The sequence below is a fragment of the Anopheles funestus genome, chromosome 2RL (assembly GCF_943734845.2).
Source record: "Anopheles funestus chromosome 2RL, idAnoFuneDA-416_04, whole genome shotgun sequence".
NCBI classification, from domain to species: Eukaryota; Metazoa; Arthropoda; class Insecta; order Diptera; family Culicidae; genus Anopheles; species Anopheles funestus.
Window position 1 is genome coordinate 100,558,336 of NC_064598.1, and position 14,562 is coordinate 100,572,897.

The 14,562-nt window shown below is 42.7% G+C and overlaps 4 protein-coding genes across 5 annotated transcripts; 3 read left to right on the forward strand and 1 right to left on the reverse strand.

Annotated features, from left to right (window-relative positions):
* The first annotated feature begins 866 nt into the window (after window positions 1–866).
* Window positions 867–3,217, forward strand: LOC125763568 (lopap-like). The gene is made up of 3 exons (XM_049426881.1): window positions 867–1,959; window positions 2,017–2,204; window positions 2,267–3,217. The coding sequence occupies exons 1-3, from the start codon at window positions 1,682–1,684 to the stop codon at window positions 2,569–2,571; spliced, it is 771 nt and encodes a 256-aa protein (XP_049282838.1). The 5' UTR covers window positions 867–1,681; the 3' UTR covers window positions 2,572–3,217.
* A 1,103-nt stretch (window positions 3,218–4,320) lies between these two features.
* Window positions 4,321–8,054, forward strand: LOC125763588 (apolipoprotein D-like). The gene is made up of 5 exons (XM_049426922.1): window positions 4,321–4,790; window positions 7,080–7,346; window positions 7,424–7,506; window positions 7,574–7,669; window positions 7,742–8,054. The coding sequence occupies exons 1-5, from the start codon at window positions 4,777–4,779 to the stop codon at window positions 7,924–7,926; spliced, it is 645 nt and encodes a 214-aa protein (XP_049282879.1). The 5' UTR covers window positions 4,321–4,776; the 3' UTR covers window positions 7,927–8,054.
* A 195-nt stretch (window positions 8,055–8,249) lies between these two features.
* Window positions 8,250–10,014, forward strand: LOC125763477 (uncharacterized). The gene has a single exon (XM_049426715.1). It carries the CDS (start codon window positions 8,350–8,352, stop codon window positions 9,760–9,762), a length of 1,413 nt encoding a protein of 470 aa, XP_049282672.1. The 5' UTR covers window positions 8,250–8,349; the 3' UTR covers window positions 9,763–10,014.
* On the reverse strand, window positions 9,986–13,242 carry LOC125763456 (EGF domain-specific O-linked N-acetylglucosamine transferase). 2 transcript variants are annotated; one of them, XM_049426674.1, is made up of 4 exons: window positions 12,959–13,242; window positions 11,917–12,192; window positions 11,021–11,667; window positions 9,986–10,957 (listed from the first exon to the last, which is right to left on the reverse strand). In XM_049426674.1, exons 1-4 carry the CDS (start codon window positions 13,050–13,052, stop codon window positions 10,346–10,348), a joined length of 1,629 nt encoding a protein of 542 aa, XP_049282631.1. In that variant the 5' UTR covers window positions 13,053–13,242; the 3' UTR covers window positions 9,986–10,345. The 2 variants fall into 2 exon arrangements, with proteins under 2 accessions (XP_049282631.1, XP_049282630.1); XM_049426673.1 differs by having other exon boundaries at window positions 11,917–13,238.
* Between the last annotated feature and the right edge of the window lie 1,320 nt (window positions 13,243–14,562).

The following is a 14,562-nucleotide window of genomic DNA, read 5'->3' on the forward strand; positions in this document are numbered from 1 at the left end:
CCACCATCAGCGCAGAATCTTATTTTCCAGTGGATGGATTTTCCAGAAACTCACGCACTATGGATGTTTAAGGTTTCGGGATGGAGCAGTCTGTTGAAGCTTTTGAATAATAAGATAACGTTATTGTTACCAATATTATCTATCTTTGGAATATGTTGCCGATTGATTTACTTTATAAAGACGATGATTTTCATACCTAACCCCTATATATCGCATCAAGAGGTTTCAATACAAAAATAAGAAGAACTATTTTCTCGATAAAAGTTTTTCATGAAATATATGGTAGATAAATATCTTGAATACATTTTTTTCGAATCAACCTATTTTGCTTTAAAGTTATAATTTTAAGTTGATATTTTGCTGGTAGGAATTGAAAAAAGTGAATTGTTATACTGCAACGACACGCACTGTAAAAAGTGAATACAGATTCACTTCATCGCGTTCCCGACCAGCAAGATGCGTGAACACAACGCAAGATAAACATCTCTCTTGAAGTAGTGGAGAGATCTCGTGAAAGCTCATAAAAAGCTTATTTTTGGCTTTTCCGCGCTACTCGTCACGAAGTATTGAGATTGATGGTTCAATTCAATTATCGTCTACTGAATTAAAGTTTTTGTTGATAAAGCATGTTTCTAGCCACTATTGGTGTTTTGCTGCAGTAGTTTATTTATAGTAATGTTCATATTATTTAGTTTTCACATTATGTCTGCTATGTGATAAGAGTAAGCTTAGATTAAGAGCAAACAGTATCCAAAAAGAACATTCATCTTTATATTTAATTTTTAGCTGTAGCATCAGAAAAAAATACACCTTAATGTAATCAAGGCAACTAATAGTACTGTTTATGAGCTCAAACTGTATACGAGCTGTAAAGTAAAAGCTAAGTTCTCCGATTATTTCTGCGTGCAATCAATTTTAACGGATATTAGCAACTTTCAACCATCACGTCATGAGGTGCTTACATCTTTTGCTTCAATCCCTGCTATATTCCTACAGCTCATCACAAAAGTTATTACAAACCGTATCAATAACTCCGCCCGGAAGTAATTAATTTCCTGAGGCTACAACTATCACACAGTTGGTGGTAAACATGAAACGCCAACCAGTTTGAATGCTGGCGCATCCATCTTCACCGCCTCGTCGATCTAATTTTGCAATCATGCGTCCGATCACGATCGTCTTATCGGGCGTGTATTATCGAAACGTTTATGCTCGAACATGTATACTTGTACAATCAACGACGGCGGTTATGCTTGATCGAAACCAGTGCCTGATCGGAACAGGCCGATGCTGTTGGCCCAATTCCACAATGTGAAGGAGTGTCTCGTGTGGAGAATATTGCTGGAACAGATCGCTCTCCCTTACCAAGTTACCGACAATAAGTAAGACAACAACAACACGCCCTGAGAAAGCACAACTCTGGGTTGGCTTGCTGGTCGGAGTCTTCTTTTGAACCTACCGCTTGCCTACGGTTGAGACACCCGCCCCGGTTGGTTGGGTGAAAGGCCGCGAAAGAGGCTCAGACACAGCGACGATCCCCATGGAAGTTCTGGAGAGCAGTGACGGACAGGCACGAGGTAGACGACAACAAATATAAAAGCCCATCACCTGGCTGGCGGGTAAGGTTATTCGATACCCAGTTCGCGTCCTGTGCGCATCGCGAGAACACTAAACGAAGAGGATGAAAAGCTCCAAGTATGTCGGGATTTGCTGGAAGACGGTGGCAGTGTTTGTGCTGGCTAGCCTCGTAACATTGGTGAACACGCAGATCCCTGGTTTTGGTACATGTCCGGACTATTCGCCTATACAACGCTTCAACAGAACGCGTTTCCTTGGAACTTGGTACGAGATCGAACGTTACTTTACGGTCACGGAGGTTGCTACGAAATGTGTTTCGGTTACGTACGAGCAAAGAGCCGATGGGAAGATTTACGTCCGCAATGCGTACACTAACCGATTGTAAGTAGTGTGATGTTTCTTTAGGAAATGCAGCTAACAACCGTCTTACTTACACAGTAATGGCGTGGAGAGGATCATCTCGGGAGTGATGGATAAGGGTGGTAAGGCGAAGGAAGGTCGTTACCAGATCGAATACACCTCCTTCCCCTATAATTACAACGCATCAGTGATGGTGCTGGACACAGATTACGATTCCTTTGCGGTGCTGTATTCTTGCAGCTCTTTCGGTCCGGTCGGACATGCTGGTAAGTCCCTGCAAGTATACAAACAAGCAGTACAAATGGGTTAACTGATCATTCGTCTCTAGTGTCCGCTTGGATGATGGCTCGAGAACGGCTTCCCGGAGGTCCTGTCCTGCAGCGTGCATACGGTGTTTTGGATAAGTACAAGATTTCTCGTACGTTCTTCCTCCGCACAAATCAGGAAGACTGTGTGACGTTGCCTCCACCCGAGCCAGCTATCGATCCAACGGAACCAACGACCCAGGATGCTCGTAATGAAGGGGTAGTTGTACGGAACGAGCAGGATCTCCAACAGTTACGCAGCGAGATATTTGCCGTGGGACCCAAACCATCCATTCCGGTCGATCCCGTTTTAGAGGATCATCAGTAATATTACGTTTTAAGGCTTATGAATTTATTATATTTGTATTTTTATTCACATTTGATCTATTATTGGAAGTCCTAAATAAAAGTTAATTTTAAACAGTGAACCTTTTTAAAAAATGCCTCAAAAGACTCACGTCTTGTACATCATTATAACATGCACCATTTTTAGCAGATGCAGTTCCATCCATCTTCTCCATTGAATGCAACCAACAAACCAACGTTGGCTCTCAAGTTCATGATCACCTTCGACTTTTGCTTCGCCGCTAGCGGAACGCTAAAGAAACTGGGTCACTAAACCATTGTGCCCTAGCGCGCAGTTCCCTCTTCCCCGTCCCGTTGGAAGTTTGGTCCGTTGACGGTGTTGAACTTTTCCTTTCGCACACCTTCGCAATCCATACAGGCGGCCAGCTGCTTTCGAATGGGGGTGTGCAGGCGTATAAACAAACCAGTTTCCACCATTTCTGAAGACACAGCAAACAAGCACAGCGACTCGCCAGAAGGAAAGCGAGAAACGATCTTTCAATGCAACGAACCGCCAACGTTGAAGTTCAATCACTCCCCTGCCATAAAGTCGGTGAGACATTTTCTTGTTCCTATTTTGGAGTGAGACGAAAAAAGCAAAAAAAAAGTTAATGAAGCTAATGTATTTGATATGTATGATGTAGATTACTGTTTGCTTAAAGCGATCTTTATTGCTACTCCTAATCATGAAATATTTCCACAACAAAGTTTGCATAACTCTTAGACATTGAAATTTGAAATCTTTCCCAGTTAATCTTAGATATTTTATTGTATGTTCTCCTCCATTTTATGGACCACCTCCCTAAACTGTTCTTTACACAAGCTATCATGTCTGTTGCTTGTCATTTACTCACCAATAAACACACTTTCATTTTGTCGGTTTGTCACACAGCCTCCACGAGGGTGGTGTCTAGGTTAGGATAAAAAATGAACCCACAGCACCCACCACTCAAATATAAAATGGGTCGTTGTTGGACTCTAACGCAATGACGTACAGCAAGTAGTGACTCTGGTACTTCCAGACACTATTTCGCTCCCTAATTACTCATCGTTTAACAACGAAATTAAAGCAAGAGCAAGCTGTAAATTTTGTTGCCCTCGTTAGGGGTAGCAAAAAAAAATATTAATAAAATAATTATGCTGCAGAAAGAGACATGTACAATTGCAGCACTAAACGACACTTCCCTCGAACAGACGTTGCACCACATTCATAGGCTTAATGTGGGCTACCAGGTTGTGCCAAATTATGCTCGCTTGCTTGGTGGCTTACGGTTGAAGCTGAAGAACAATTTTTGTCCATTTTTTACGCTCATTTCGTGTAGCTTTACGTTGAACCATATCTTTCGTAAGCATCATACGACCCGCATGGAGCCTCAATCAAACGGTACCGACATGTTTGGCGCGATGCAGTTCGTTTGTCTTCTATTTTTTGTTGATGTTGTTTTTTTTATGGATAGCTAATTAGAAGCCACACCTGCTTCATCTGCCAAATAAAGAGGGGATTTTCACGTGTCTTCAGCAAAGCAAAGCCGTCCAAGATGTGTCCAGTGTCTGGCAAACTTCAGTCCATCCCCGGTAAATGAACTTTAATCGAATGTTTTTGTTTTTCCTGTATCAGATTACTTGATTGAAAAAAACTTTCTCGCACACACACACGCTTGTATGCTGCAATATGGTGCACCGGGAACGAAAATTAAGCTTCTGCTTCGGTGAAGAGAAAGACGTACACGTGCTCCATCTCACACCGTGTTCAAACATTTCCCTCCACTCGCGTGTGGCTTGCAACGAGTCCAGTGACTCTAAATTCCGGCAGCAGTAGGCGAGATGCGTTCATTCCCTTGCGAGACGTACGCGCGTACAGGTCGGACAAAAGCACGATCGCGATTGTGAAGTGAGTGTTGAATGGTGTAACAAAAAGCAAGAAAACTGTGATAAAACAAAAACGTTTGTGTTGGTTGTGGTTGTGTATTGTGTGATATCCAAGTTTCGATCATTTAAGGAAAAGATCATTTTTCTGGGAGATTCTTCAGATCTCTCTGCTACGTACGTGATCTCAACCAATCGAGACCGAATAATAACAGTTTCGACAAAGTGTACAAACAGCCAATTTACGGCAGTGACGAACATCGAAAACACCAGACGTAAAGTGCTCAAAGTCTTTCGGCAGATTCATCCAGAACCGGATACAATGGGCGTCATTGGGTATGTCATCTTGTACGGAATCCAAGGTTAGGTTTTCGGGCTAGTACCTACGAAAACGGTGTCTAAATAATTACCTTCGTGGAATGAGGCAACATATGCACTCGTCATTGTATGTATACGCGGTAAGGCGAATTTAGGGGTGGTTCCTTTATATCTTGCTTCATATGCTACAGTTTTTGGATCGATTGAAATTCCTTATAATTCATGTTAATTACCAGGTACATAAATCTTTAGATAAACCATCACATATGTAGTAGTAGCCATGATCTAGTGGATCGTTACGTTAATAAAAAGAGAGCGCTACAGATGAATAACACCATCAGGATACTAGGTTCGTTTGACGAGAAGATTGGAACAGAAGATCATCAAGGTAAAAAATTTCTTCTTTGTGGTTGAATGCCCGGAGGCTCTATAGAAAGAAAGTCGGAGGCGAATGCTAATGTTATTGCTATTGAGATTGAGGTATTGAGATATTTTAAACATTAAAATCACAGATTGAACCCCCCGTTTTGGAGATAGTTTAAACAATTTTGTTCAATTATTAAATCTGCTAAGTATTATTGGAATGTTTATTGTATTGAACAATGTCTCATATCTCTTAGCTTTATTGCTTCAATTAAATATTTCCGTTATGTTAATCACTGACGATCACAGTCGGCGTATGGCCCATACCCAGGAACCGGATCAATACACACAAAAACTCAAACCCCAATTATTGCATAATGCCATGTAAAACCTTCCCAAAACACGAAACCCACCCATTCAAATTTGACTGCCGTTTGGCTGTTCGATTGGATGCATGGACACACGCCATGGCCTTACACGTGCGGCGGTCATACGGTCCGCTTGTTTGATTTGATAAGACATTTGAAACTAACCAAACAAACAACAAACCACATCCATGACGTCGGAACACCCCGCATATCATCCATACTCTTTCCCCAATTACAACATCACACTTCTCATCCAGCATCCATTCAAACCTACACGATCCGTAACGGAACCGTATTCTTCGTCGGCGCGCGCCATCTTTCTTTCGCTCGTACGCGTTGTGCACGTGTTCACAAAGAAATGGGGAACGCAGAGTAAAGCAAAGCTTTAAATTTCCTCCTTTTTCCATTTCATAACGTCGTAACCAAAAATCGAAGCGAAAAGCCAAAAAACCCCGCCAGGCATATACATGATGCATCCGAACCGTGCGTTCGATGCTCCCAACGTAATGATCGTTTTTTTTTTTGTTTTTTTTTCTAGCTCTCCTTTCGGTTGAGGTTTAGCAAATAATAGGCTTCCGATAAGCAATAAGGGAAAAGCTCACTAGAGGATACCTTAATCTGAAATTAGTGGTTTTTTGATTGTATTATAAATCTGATTTAAATCAACTTGCTTCGATGATAAGCGGTTGGATGCACTCAACGTCAAAAGTGCATTTAATTACTTTCTTCATTTTATTTTGTGTAACCAAAAAAATCGTTGCTACTTATACACCTTCCGCTAGGTGTAGTTCCATTAATCTTGTTTGTACGCTATCGACAGGTTATTGTGCAATCAAGTTTACCATGGGCCGGCTTGTTCGGTCATCGATCATTAGAAGGGCTGTTTGAGAGGCCAAAGCGTGACCTTGGGGCCATTTTTTGGATACGTGACAAAAGGTGGATGTACTGTAAAAAGAGCCGCGGCGTTTTACACCGTGGTAAATCGTTTCTAATTTGTCTTATGTTCCGAAAAGGTTGCTCAACTTCAGTTAAATCTGTGACTAATTCTTTTTAATCGAACGATCGCTTCTTTTCACCGTCGTTAGATATGATGAAAGTCAATTATTTTCGAGCTGATTGGTCGACAAGACTTTATTTAGGTTGAATCTTTTTTTGTTTTGACGTCTTGACTTACAAGATCAAACCAGCATCATGTGTAGGTTATTTAAATTACACGATATTCATCTCGCTAAATCTCGCTAGATTAGGGTCACCGAGATATTCATGGCCTCACGTCAGCTCCATACTTTCTCTTTAAACGCTTCACATAGCGCAATTTGAAGCGTGTGTCAATCTGCCACAATTAGCAGTGTTCATTTGTATCATGCGTGTGCAAGATAAAAGAGAAAATGAAGATTCTTGCGTACAAGACAATGAAACACGTGAAGGACTTTCTTCACATTGTGACAACTCATTATGGCAGTTACATGGTTCGCAACTTCAACAATTAGACACCCAATTAAAACCTAATGAATCTTCTCCCCTGTTGTGCATTAGCCATTTGCCTGCTTTATTATTTTCTTTAACTTCTCTCAAGCGTACCACGGTGGACGAAGATCGGTGTCTGTCTGCTGGGACTGCTCGTTTGTCGACTGACATGCGTGGAGGCTCAGGTTCCTGGATTTGGAAAATGTCCCAAAGTACCTGTGGAGGAGAATTTTGATACCTATGCATATCTTGGCCGCTGGTACGAGCAGGAAAAATATCCGTTTTTCTTCGAACTGGGCGGGAAATGCATAACGGCTGATTATTCGCTCAATCCGGACGGTACGATAGGGGTGCTGAACACGCAGAAAAACTCACTGTAAGTAGAGCTAAATATGTACTAGTTTCATAAGATGCAAATAATCACTTTTGAGTATAACTCACTTCTTTTTTCAGAACGGGAAATGATAACAGCATTAGTGGATCAGCAAGAATCGTGCAGTCTGCAAAACTGGCAGTTAAGTTCCCAAGCGCACCTTGTAAGTATGAAATCCTCAATCAAGATGTTTTGGTTTTCAATAAATCATTCACTCACCCTTCGTACAGTTAACGTCGAAGCGCCGTACTGGGTTTTGGGTACCGATTACAAAACGTTTGCTGTCGTGTATGCCTGTTCCGATCTTCGTGGCTTCATTAATGCAAGTGGGTATCCTCAATATCAAGTGTTCCTTTCATTTGAATGCTTTATATTTCCCCCGTTTTCCCCATCCACAGAGGTAGCATGGATTTTGACCCGCAAACGACATCCAGACATTGAAACGATGAAGAAGGCGTACGCTGTGCTGGATAGTGCAAAGATCTCCCGTGCGTATTTGACTCGAACAGATCAGAAAAACTGTGGTGAAGAGCTAGTAAAGGTCAGTAAAGGTATATACAAAACGGCGGTCGTCAAGGGTTGAGCTTTGCAATATGCTGGAGAAGCATTTGGACAGAACGATGTCGAAATGTAAATGATACGCTCGTCGTCATCGTGATTATGTAGTATTATTTCAAACTATAATGTAAGTAAATATATGAGTTAAGTAACTTGCGTATTATCTTGCCTGCGTACACATTTCAAACCAAGTTGAGAAAACACGGTTGAAAAACTACTTTCCAAATTTCACTCTTTCCCACGTGTTCGTAATAAGTTTGAATTTGTAAGTGGCCCATGCAGCAAAAGCGCCAATCTCGAAACGTCAAACGAGGCAGGTTTGACAGGTAATTGTTATTTATTTATGTTTTGCTTTCGTAGCATCTTCGCCGATAAAAAACTCGGCCAGTGTTTAATTTAGTTTCAACACGCTCTTCCACCCGTAACATTCCAAACAGTGCACCGAAACATGGATCCAACCGATTATCGTGCACTGCACGAAAGCCTGATGGAAAACAACAACGGAACTACCGCCATCAACGTGTTTCTGCACATCACACCGCCCGTGTTCAGTGTGTTTCACACGGTTCAACTCATCGCAGTGGCCAGCATCACACACATACCGCTTCGATTTTTGGTCGAGTTTTTCCTTATCGTGCTGCCGTTCATATTGCTTGTCACCGTGCTACACCGGTTAGCGCTTAACATAACGCTTACGCTGCTCGTCCTGTCCACGATATCAGCCGTCCATCAGATCCGTCACCGATTGCACCTGATGCCGTTTGTACAGGTGCCTGGGAAGTCACCCCAATTTCTTACCTGTGTCCGAGCGTTGGTAAACCTTACGACGGCCGTCTGCATACTGGCGGTGGATTTTCACTGCTTTCCACGAGAGCTTGCCAAAACGGAAACGTTTGGTTACGGGCTTATGGACATCGGCGTGGGACTGTACGTATTCAGCAACGGTATCGTGTACAGGGTACGTCCCGCTGACGAACGACGTGTGAATACGGCCAGAGTATGTAAAGTTTTTTCCGGGACGGCACCTTTGTTCCTTCTCGGCTTTTGCCGCTTTTTCCTCACCAACGAGCTGGACTATCAACTGCACGTGTCCGAGTATGGAGTACACTGGAATTTTTTCATCACACTCGCGTTCGTGAAGTTTGCCGGTACGCTCATCATGGATCTGATACAAGATCCGGAGGTGATTAAATTCGTGGCCATTACGCTGCTCTGCTGCCATGAAATGATGCTTCATCTTGGTGTATCTCGATACGTGCTTAGTGCGGACACGCACCGGACATCCTTCTTCTCTGCCAACCGGGAAGGAATCGTATCACTACCAGGGTACCTTGCTCTGTTCCTTGCCTCCGTGTACATCGGATGGGTTGTACGACCCTCGGATGAGATAACGCTGGCGAAGAAGTTTCTTCGGCGAGCGGCCAAAATTGCCATCATAGCCGTTGTCTGCTGGAAGATGATCTACGTATGTGAGGACATGTTCGGAATTTCGCGCCGTCTCGCCAACATGGGCTATTGCTTCTGGATATTGGCGATCGGGAGTAGCGTGACGGCGCTGTTTATGTTTTTCGAGCTATTCGTTTACTTTGTCCGGTTCGAGGAACCGAAATCGCCGGACCAGATTATGAAGACGGATGATTTCTGTATTCCGTACGTACCGCTCGTGCTGCAAGCGATAAATGCGAACGGGCTGTTTTTTTTCCTCATCGCAAACCTACTCACCGGACTGGTGAATCTGGTATTTCAAACGTTCCTGCTGGGAAGTGCAGCTGCCCTCACGATCATCGGTTATTATATGTTTATGGTGTGTGTAGCGGTATGCTTCCTGTACGTTAATAATGTTAAGTTAAAGATATGGTAATACGCCACGTTTGTGGTATTTATTCACATCCAAAAAGTCCGTTCGCGAACAATCTAGTCATAATGATGGCCATTTGGTTATAGGCATAGGCAAAAGGATTCATTAAACTAAAATTATTTAACGATACATTAGGCTTAAAATTTAACTCATATTGAACACTAGCGGACATACAGCACCATCGTCATCAAAATCGCCTTCGAACAGAATAAAGTGTAATCGAGTGTAAAGTAAAACACAGTTGTTGGTAAAATGGTATTACACATGCGTTTTTTTTTTTGGATTAAAAAAATACTGTTTGCTTCCCCTTTTCCGTAAGACACTAAGAAGACTCGAGTTAGCCTTTGTGAGAGTATAAATATCATATGTAAAGCCATCCGGTTCCAAGCCAATCTCATCTGTACGTAAAGCTTACGACGTTTAATAAGTACGAGTTGTGTCGCGCTCGTCAATAAAACGAGCACAAGCATTCCACCCATTTCCCCACTACACTAAAAAGCCATTTCACGGGAACACAATTCCCGGTTGTTAGTATTATAAGGCGAGAATTCGTTTGCATTATTGATATAAGTTGTTGTCACCCTGTCTAAAGCTCATCTTTCTTTGCTGGACGGTTTGCTGCTAAGTGTAAAAATTTCTGAAACTCTTTGTGGCTCTTTACATGTGTCGCCGCATTCGCGACCAAACGTTCGAATTCGTTCACATCGAACGCATAGTTGGTGAACTTTGCGTGCCGTTCGTCACGTTCCGGATGTTTTCCTTCGCCCTCCGGATAGACGAGGTGATCCCGTTCCCAGGTGAGATAGTGCACGCCCCGGAGTCGTGCCAAATCTCGGTAACAGTTAGGATCCTCACAATGGTACAGCTCGAACAGGGTGGCCCACTTGGGTAGGAAGAGTAAGTGCGTTAACCCAGCACCGTGCATACCGATAAAGATATCACTGTTGCGCGTTATTCGCAGCTGCTCCACGAACGATAGTTCATGGCCGTAGCTCACACGCTGCACGACATAGTTTGGGTTTTTTGCAATTCTACCCATGAGCTCATCTTCATTCAGCACTCGTCGATAACGCGTTTGACGTGAAAGGAATGTGATTCGCAGGCGATCGTCCGCACGTGCGGACATTCTTATTTTCAACCGGTGAAGAACGTGCTCGGAAAATGCATGAAAGAGACCACTGTTTTCACAGCCATAAATCTAAAAGTAGACACAAACATATTAGTACGCAAATTATACTTCTCTATTCTAAGTACAACTTACGATCGGTGTGTTGTAGTATAGGCCAAAAATCATGCGTGGCAACAGCGGTAGGACGAGATTTCTAAAACACACCACCTTCCCGGCATACGTTTTTAAATCCACAATAGGATTCTTCGTGAACACCTTGAACGTTTCCGCGAACGGTGACAGATACGTGAACGATTCCCAGATCAAAACGTGTGTATCCGTATCGAAGGCACCCGGCTGTGACAGGTTCACGTGCAACGAAGCGTACAGGTTTAAAAAATCACAGAAATGATGATACATATTGATGGCGGCATCGATCTTCATGATGAAAGCAGGCTTCTCGATCACCACATCGCACTTGCCGTCCTCGATCGGGGGACGTTCAAGACGTTCGAAAAACCGCAACTCCGGGCCCCACGATTGCAGTGGACTTATGTGCTGCAGTTCGTCCCGCAACCGCTCACCGTGCAGCCGACAGTGGCCCCCGATCTGCCCCGAACTCAGCACATCCATCTTGTAGCGCAACGGTTCGGACCGGCGGTGTGCAAGATCGGTGAAATTGATCATCAAATTGCGGCCGCGACAGAAGCGTAGATACTTCGAGCACTCCAGTGACGAATCGTGTGGGAACTGGGGTTCGCACATGATGCGCGTTTCGCGAATTTGATCCCGCACAAAACCTGTAACGAAACGAACCGGCAACCAATTAAAACTGGCTTGATTTAATGGGGCGTAAAGGCACATTTAATGGCGAAATAGTGTAGATGAGGTGCTGCGTCATCGTGGAAGCGAATGAAGAAAATCCTCATGAAGCGTTATATTGTATTCCTTTGCTTATCTCAATCGCGTATCGCCATATACATACGCCCCTGGTCATTTTTGGGTATCTTCTTCGTTTGCTTTTCCACGGTGTGCTAGCTGTAACATACCGAAATCTGCCTGGCTGTAGAACGTGTCCAGCTGAACCTCTTTGCTTTTCACGTATCCGATGTGGCTTCCGGGGCAGGTATGGTTCACGTATCGGTTCGGTTCCGTACATCCGTCTTCGTAGCCCCAGCAGGCATCCTTACGATTCTGGTAACTTTGGCTTGCTATTACCGCCCGATAGGGACACGTTTCGTCTTCTGCACATTGCTTTTCAAGAGCCGGAAACCGCCGGAAATACATCGGAAGATGCGCTTTCGGTAGGTTTATGTATTCGTACTTTTCACAAGCGGCATAACGTGCGCATAAGGTGAGCAATACGATTGCCAGCACAGCACCACGAACACGTCCCATTCTAGATGAACACTTTGGGGCACACTTCAAACAACATTCACTTCTTGAGTTAGCCAGAAGACCAACACTTCCACATAAGCGGGTTAAAACACCTTGAAAATGCTTCCTTCAGCTCAGAAGAACCATGGATAATTGGTCGTAGGCGTGGGGGCCCGTTGCTGTAGAACATTGGGTGGTATTATACAATCTATTGAACACCTCCGCACTTGAACGACTGCACGCGTGGAGGCTTATGTATCCATATGTGCACTAAGATGACGCAGCTTCTCCTTCGCGCGATGAGCTAATAATAATACGGTGGGGGTTTAAACCGAGCATCAAAACAACCGCAAGATGTTTTTTATGCTCCTTCCGTGGTACACGATCAGGCATGATCGTTTGCCGGTATGATGTAAAAGGCACAGTTGAACAGTGTGTATCGTTGTTTCTGGCTAATGGTGAGCTTTTATCACAAGAATAATGTTAAATATTGTCTAAATCCACTTGTAACATAACAGAATACGATTACGAATGCTAATTTTGCCGGTTAATGCACGTTCAAACAATTGCCACACGGCGCTTCACTCCTCGCATAACAACAACAGTCCCAATTAGCATCATTTTACACCGCGATACAGGGTGCTATGTAATGTGACGTCTAATTGGAGCTGCAATATGACTGAAAAGATGACATTTCGGGTATCAAACCCCATCCAGATCGTCTCCCCGTTGCAAAGACTATTCGGCTAAGTAGTAAAAATAAAAGTCTAATAAGCCAAGAATGACCGACATGAGCTCCAATAAACATGACCAGTTCATCAATCTACTTTTCAGGAAACTCGGTCCAGGACCGTTATCCTCCTAGTCCTGATGCATCTCCTGAAAGTTGAGCTTCTTTTCTTCCAGCCAAGGAGCACGCTTTGCACCTCTACCATGCGTGCCGGTAACTAGTGTAGGGTCAAGTAGCTCTTTTGGAAGAGCGGAGCGCACCGCTCTCGCCTTCTAAAGTGTGCGGTGCGCTTGAGGTAGCTCCACAGGGAGCGCTGCACACAAGAGCGATTGTGCGATGCGCTCCCAGGAGCGAAGTTTCGCTCCACAAGGAGCGCTGCACGAAGGAGCTATTCCTGTGATACAGCTACCTCTTTTTCCCGTGAGCTGTGCTGGAGCGCGCAGAATAAGATGACCGGAGTGATTGAAATACCTCTTTCGCTCTTGACCCACTAGCTAAGCCTTATGAAATTTTCATGGCTTTAGAATTTTTATATTTTTAATTATTTTTTATTATTTTTTTTAATTTAAAGCGTTATTTGAGTGAAAAGAAACACATTGCAACCAATTGGCATTAAAATAAATCAATTTAATTTTTTTTTGCAAAATTTCCCAAAAAAACGTAAGGGGTAAGCCTTATGAAATTTTCGAGTTGAAAAATTTTTTTAAATTTTTTTCTGATTTTTTCTTCTATTTTTAATTTAAAGCATTATTTGAGTGAAAAGAAACTTATTGCAACAAATTCGCATTCAAATATATCACATTTTTAAATTTTGCTACATTGCTCAAAAATGAAGAAAATTTTACATTTTCTCAAACAGGGTATGGAACTTAGTTCCTCGAATAACTTCTGGCACAGACATCTGAGGGCATGACCGTCCAAGAAGAAAATGTAGCCATTGGTGCCATCTATCGACCACAGGTTAAAGATTGATCATCCGTTAGATACCGACCGAGTTATAGGCAAAACTTGGTGCAAAAATGAGCCTTGTGAAATTTTCAAATTTTTATAATTTTTTTAATTTTTTATAATTTTTCATTTTTTTTTTGTTTTAAACATTATTTGAGTGAAAAGAAACACATTGCAACCAATTGGCATTAAAATAAATCAATTTAAATTTTTTTGCAAAATTTCCCAAAAAAAAACGTAAGGCGCTGCTCTGGGATTTATCGTATACGACGAACGACAAAAACAAACGTATGGAGCTGTATGAAGGTGCTCTGTCAAATCCTGTAAAACATCATCATACATCTGTCGTTATACAAATCAATTTGTTTTTTCTATAAACCTCGTAAATCTTGGTGCATCTTGGTTGTCAAAAAAGAACAAATTGTTGCAGCAGAAATTAAATGGACGCAAGTTGTCCAATGTGCTTCATTTTTAACTGAATTTTAATTAAAGCGGCCAGTCTAACAAGTTTAGGCAAAGGAACTCAGATTTTAGGACGCTTTATTGTTAGTTTTGTATGTTTGATGATTTGATGTTTTTCTTCTTATTATTACGGTTTGACGTTCCTTCTCTGTTTGACAGTTTGTGTGACGACAAATCC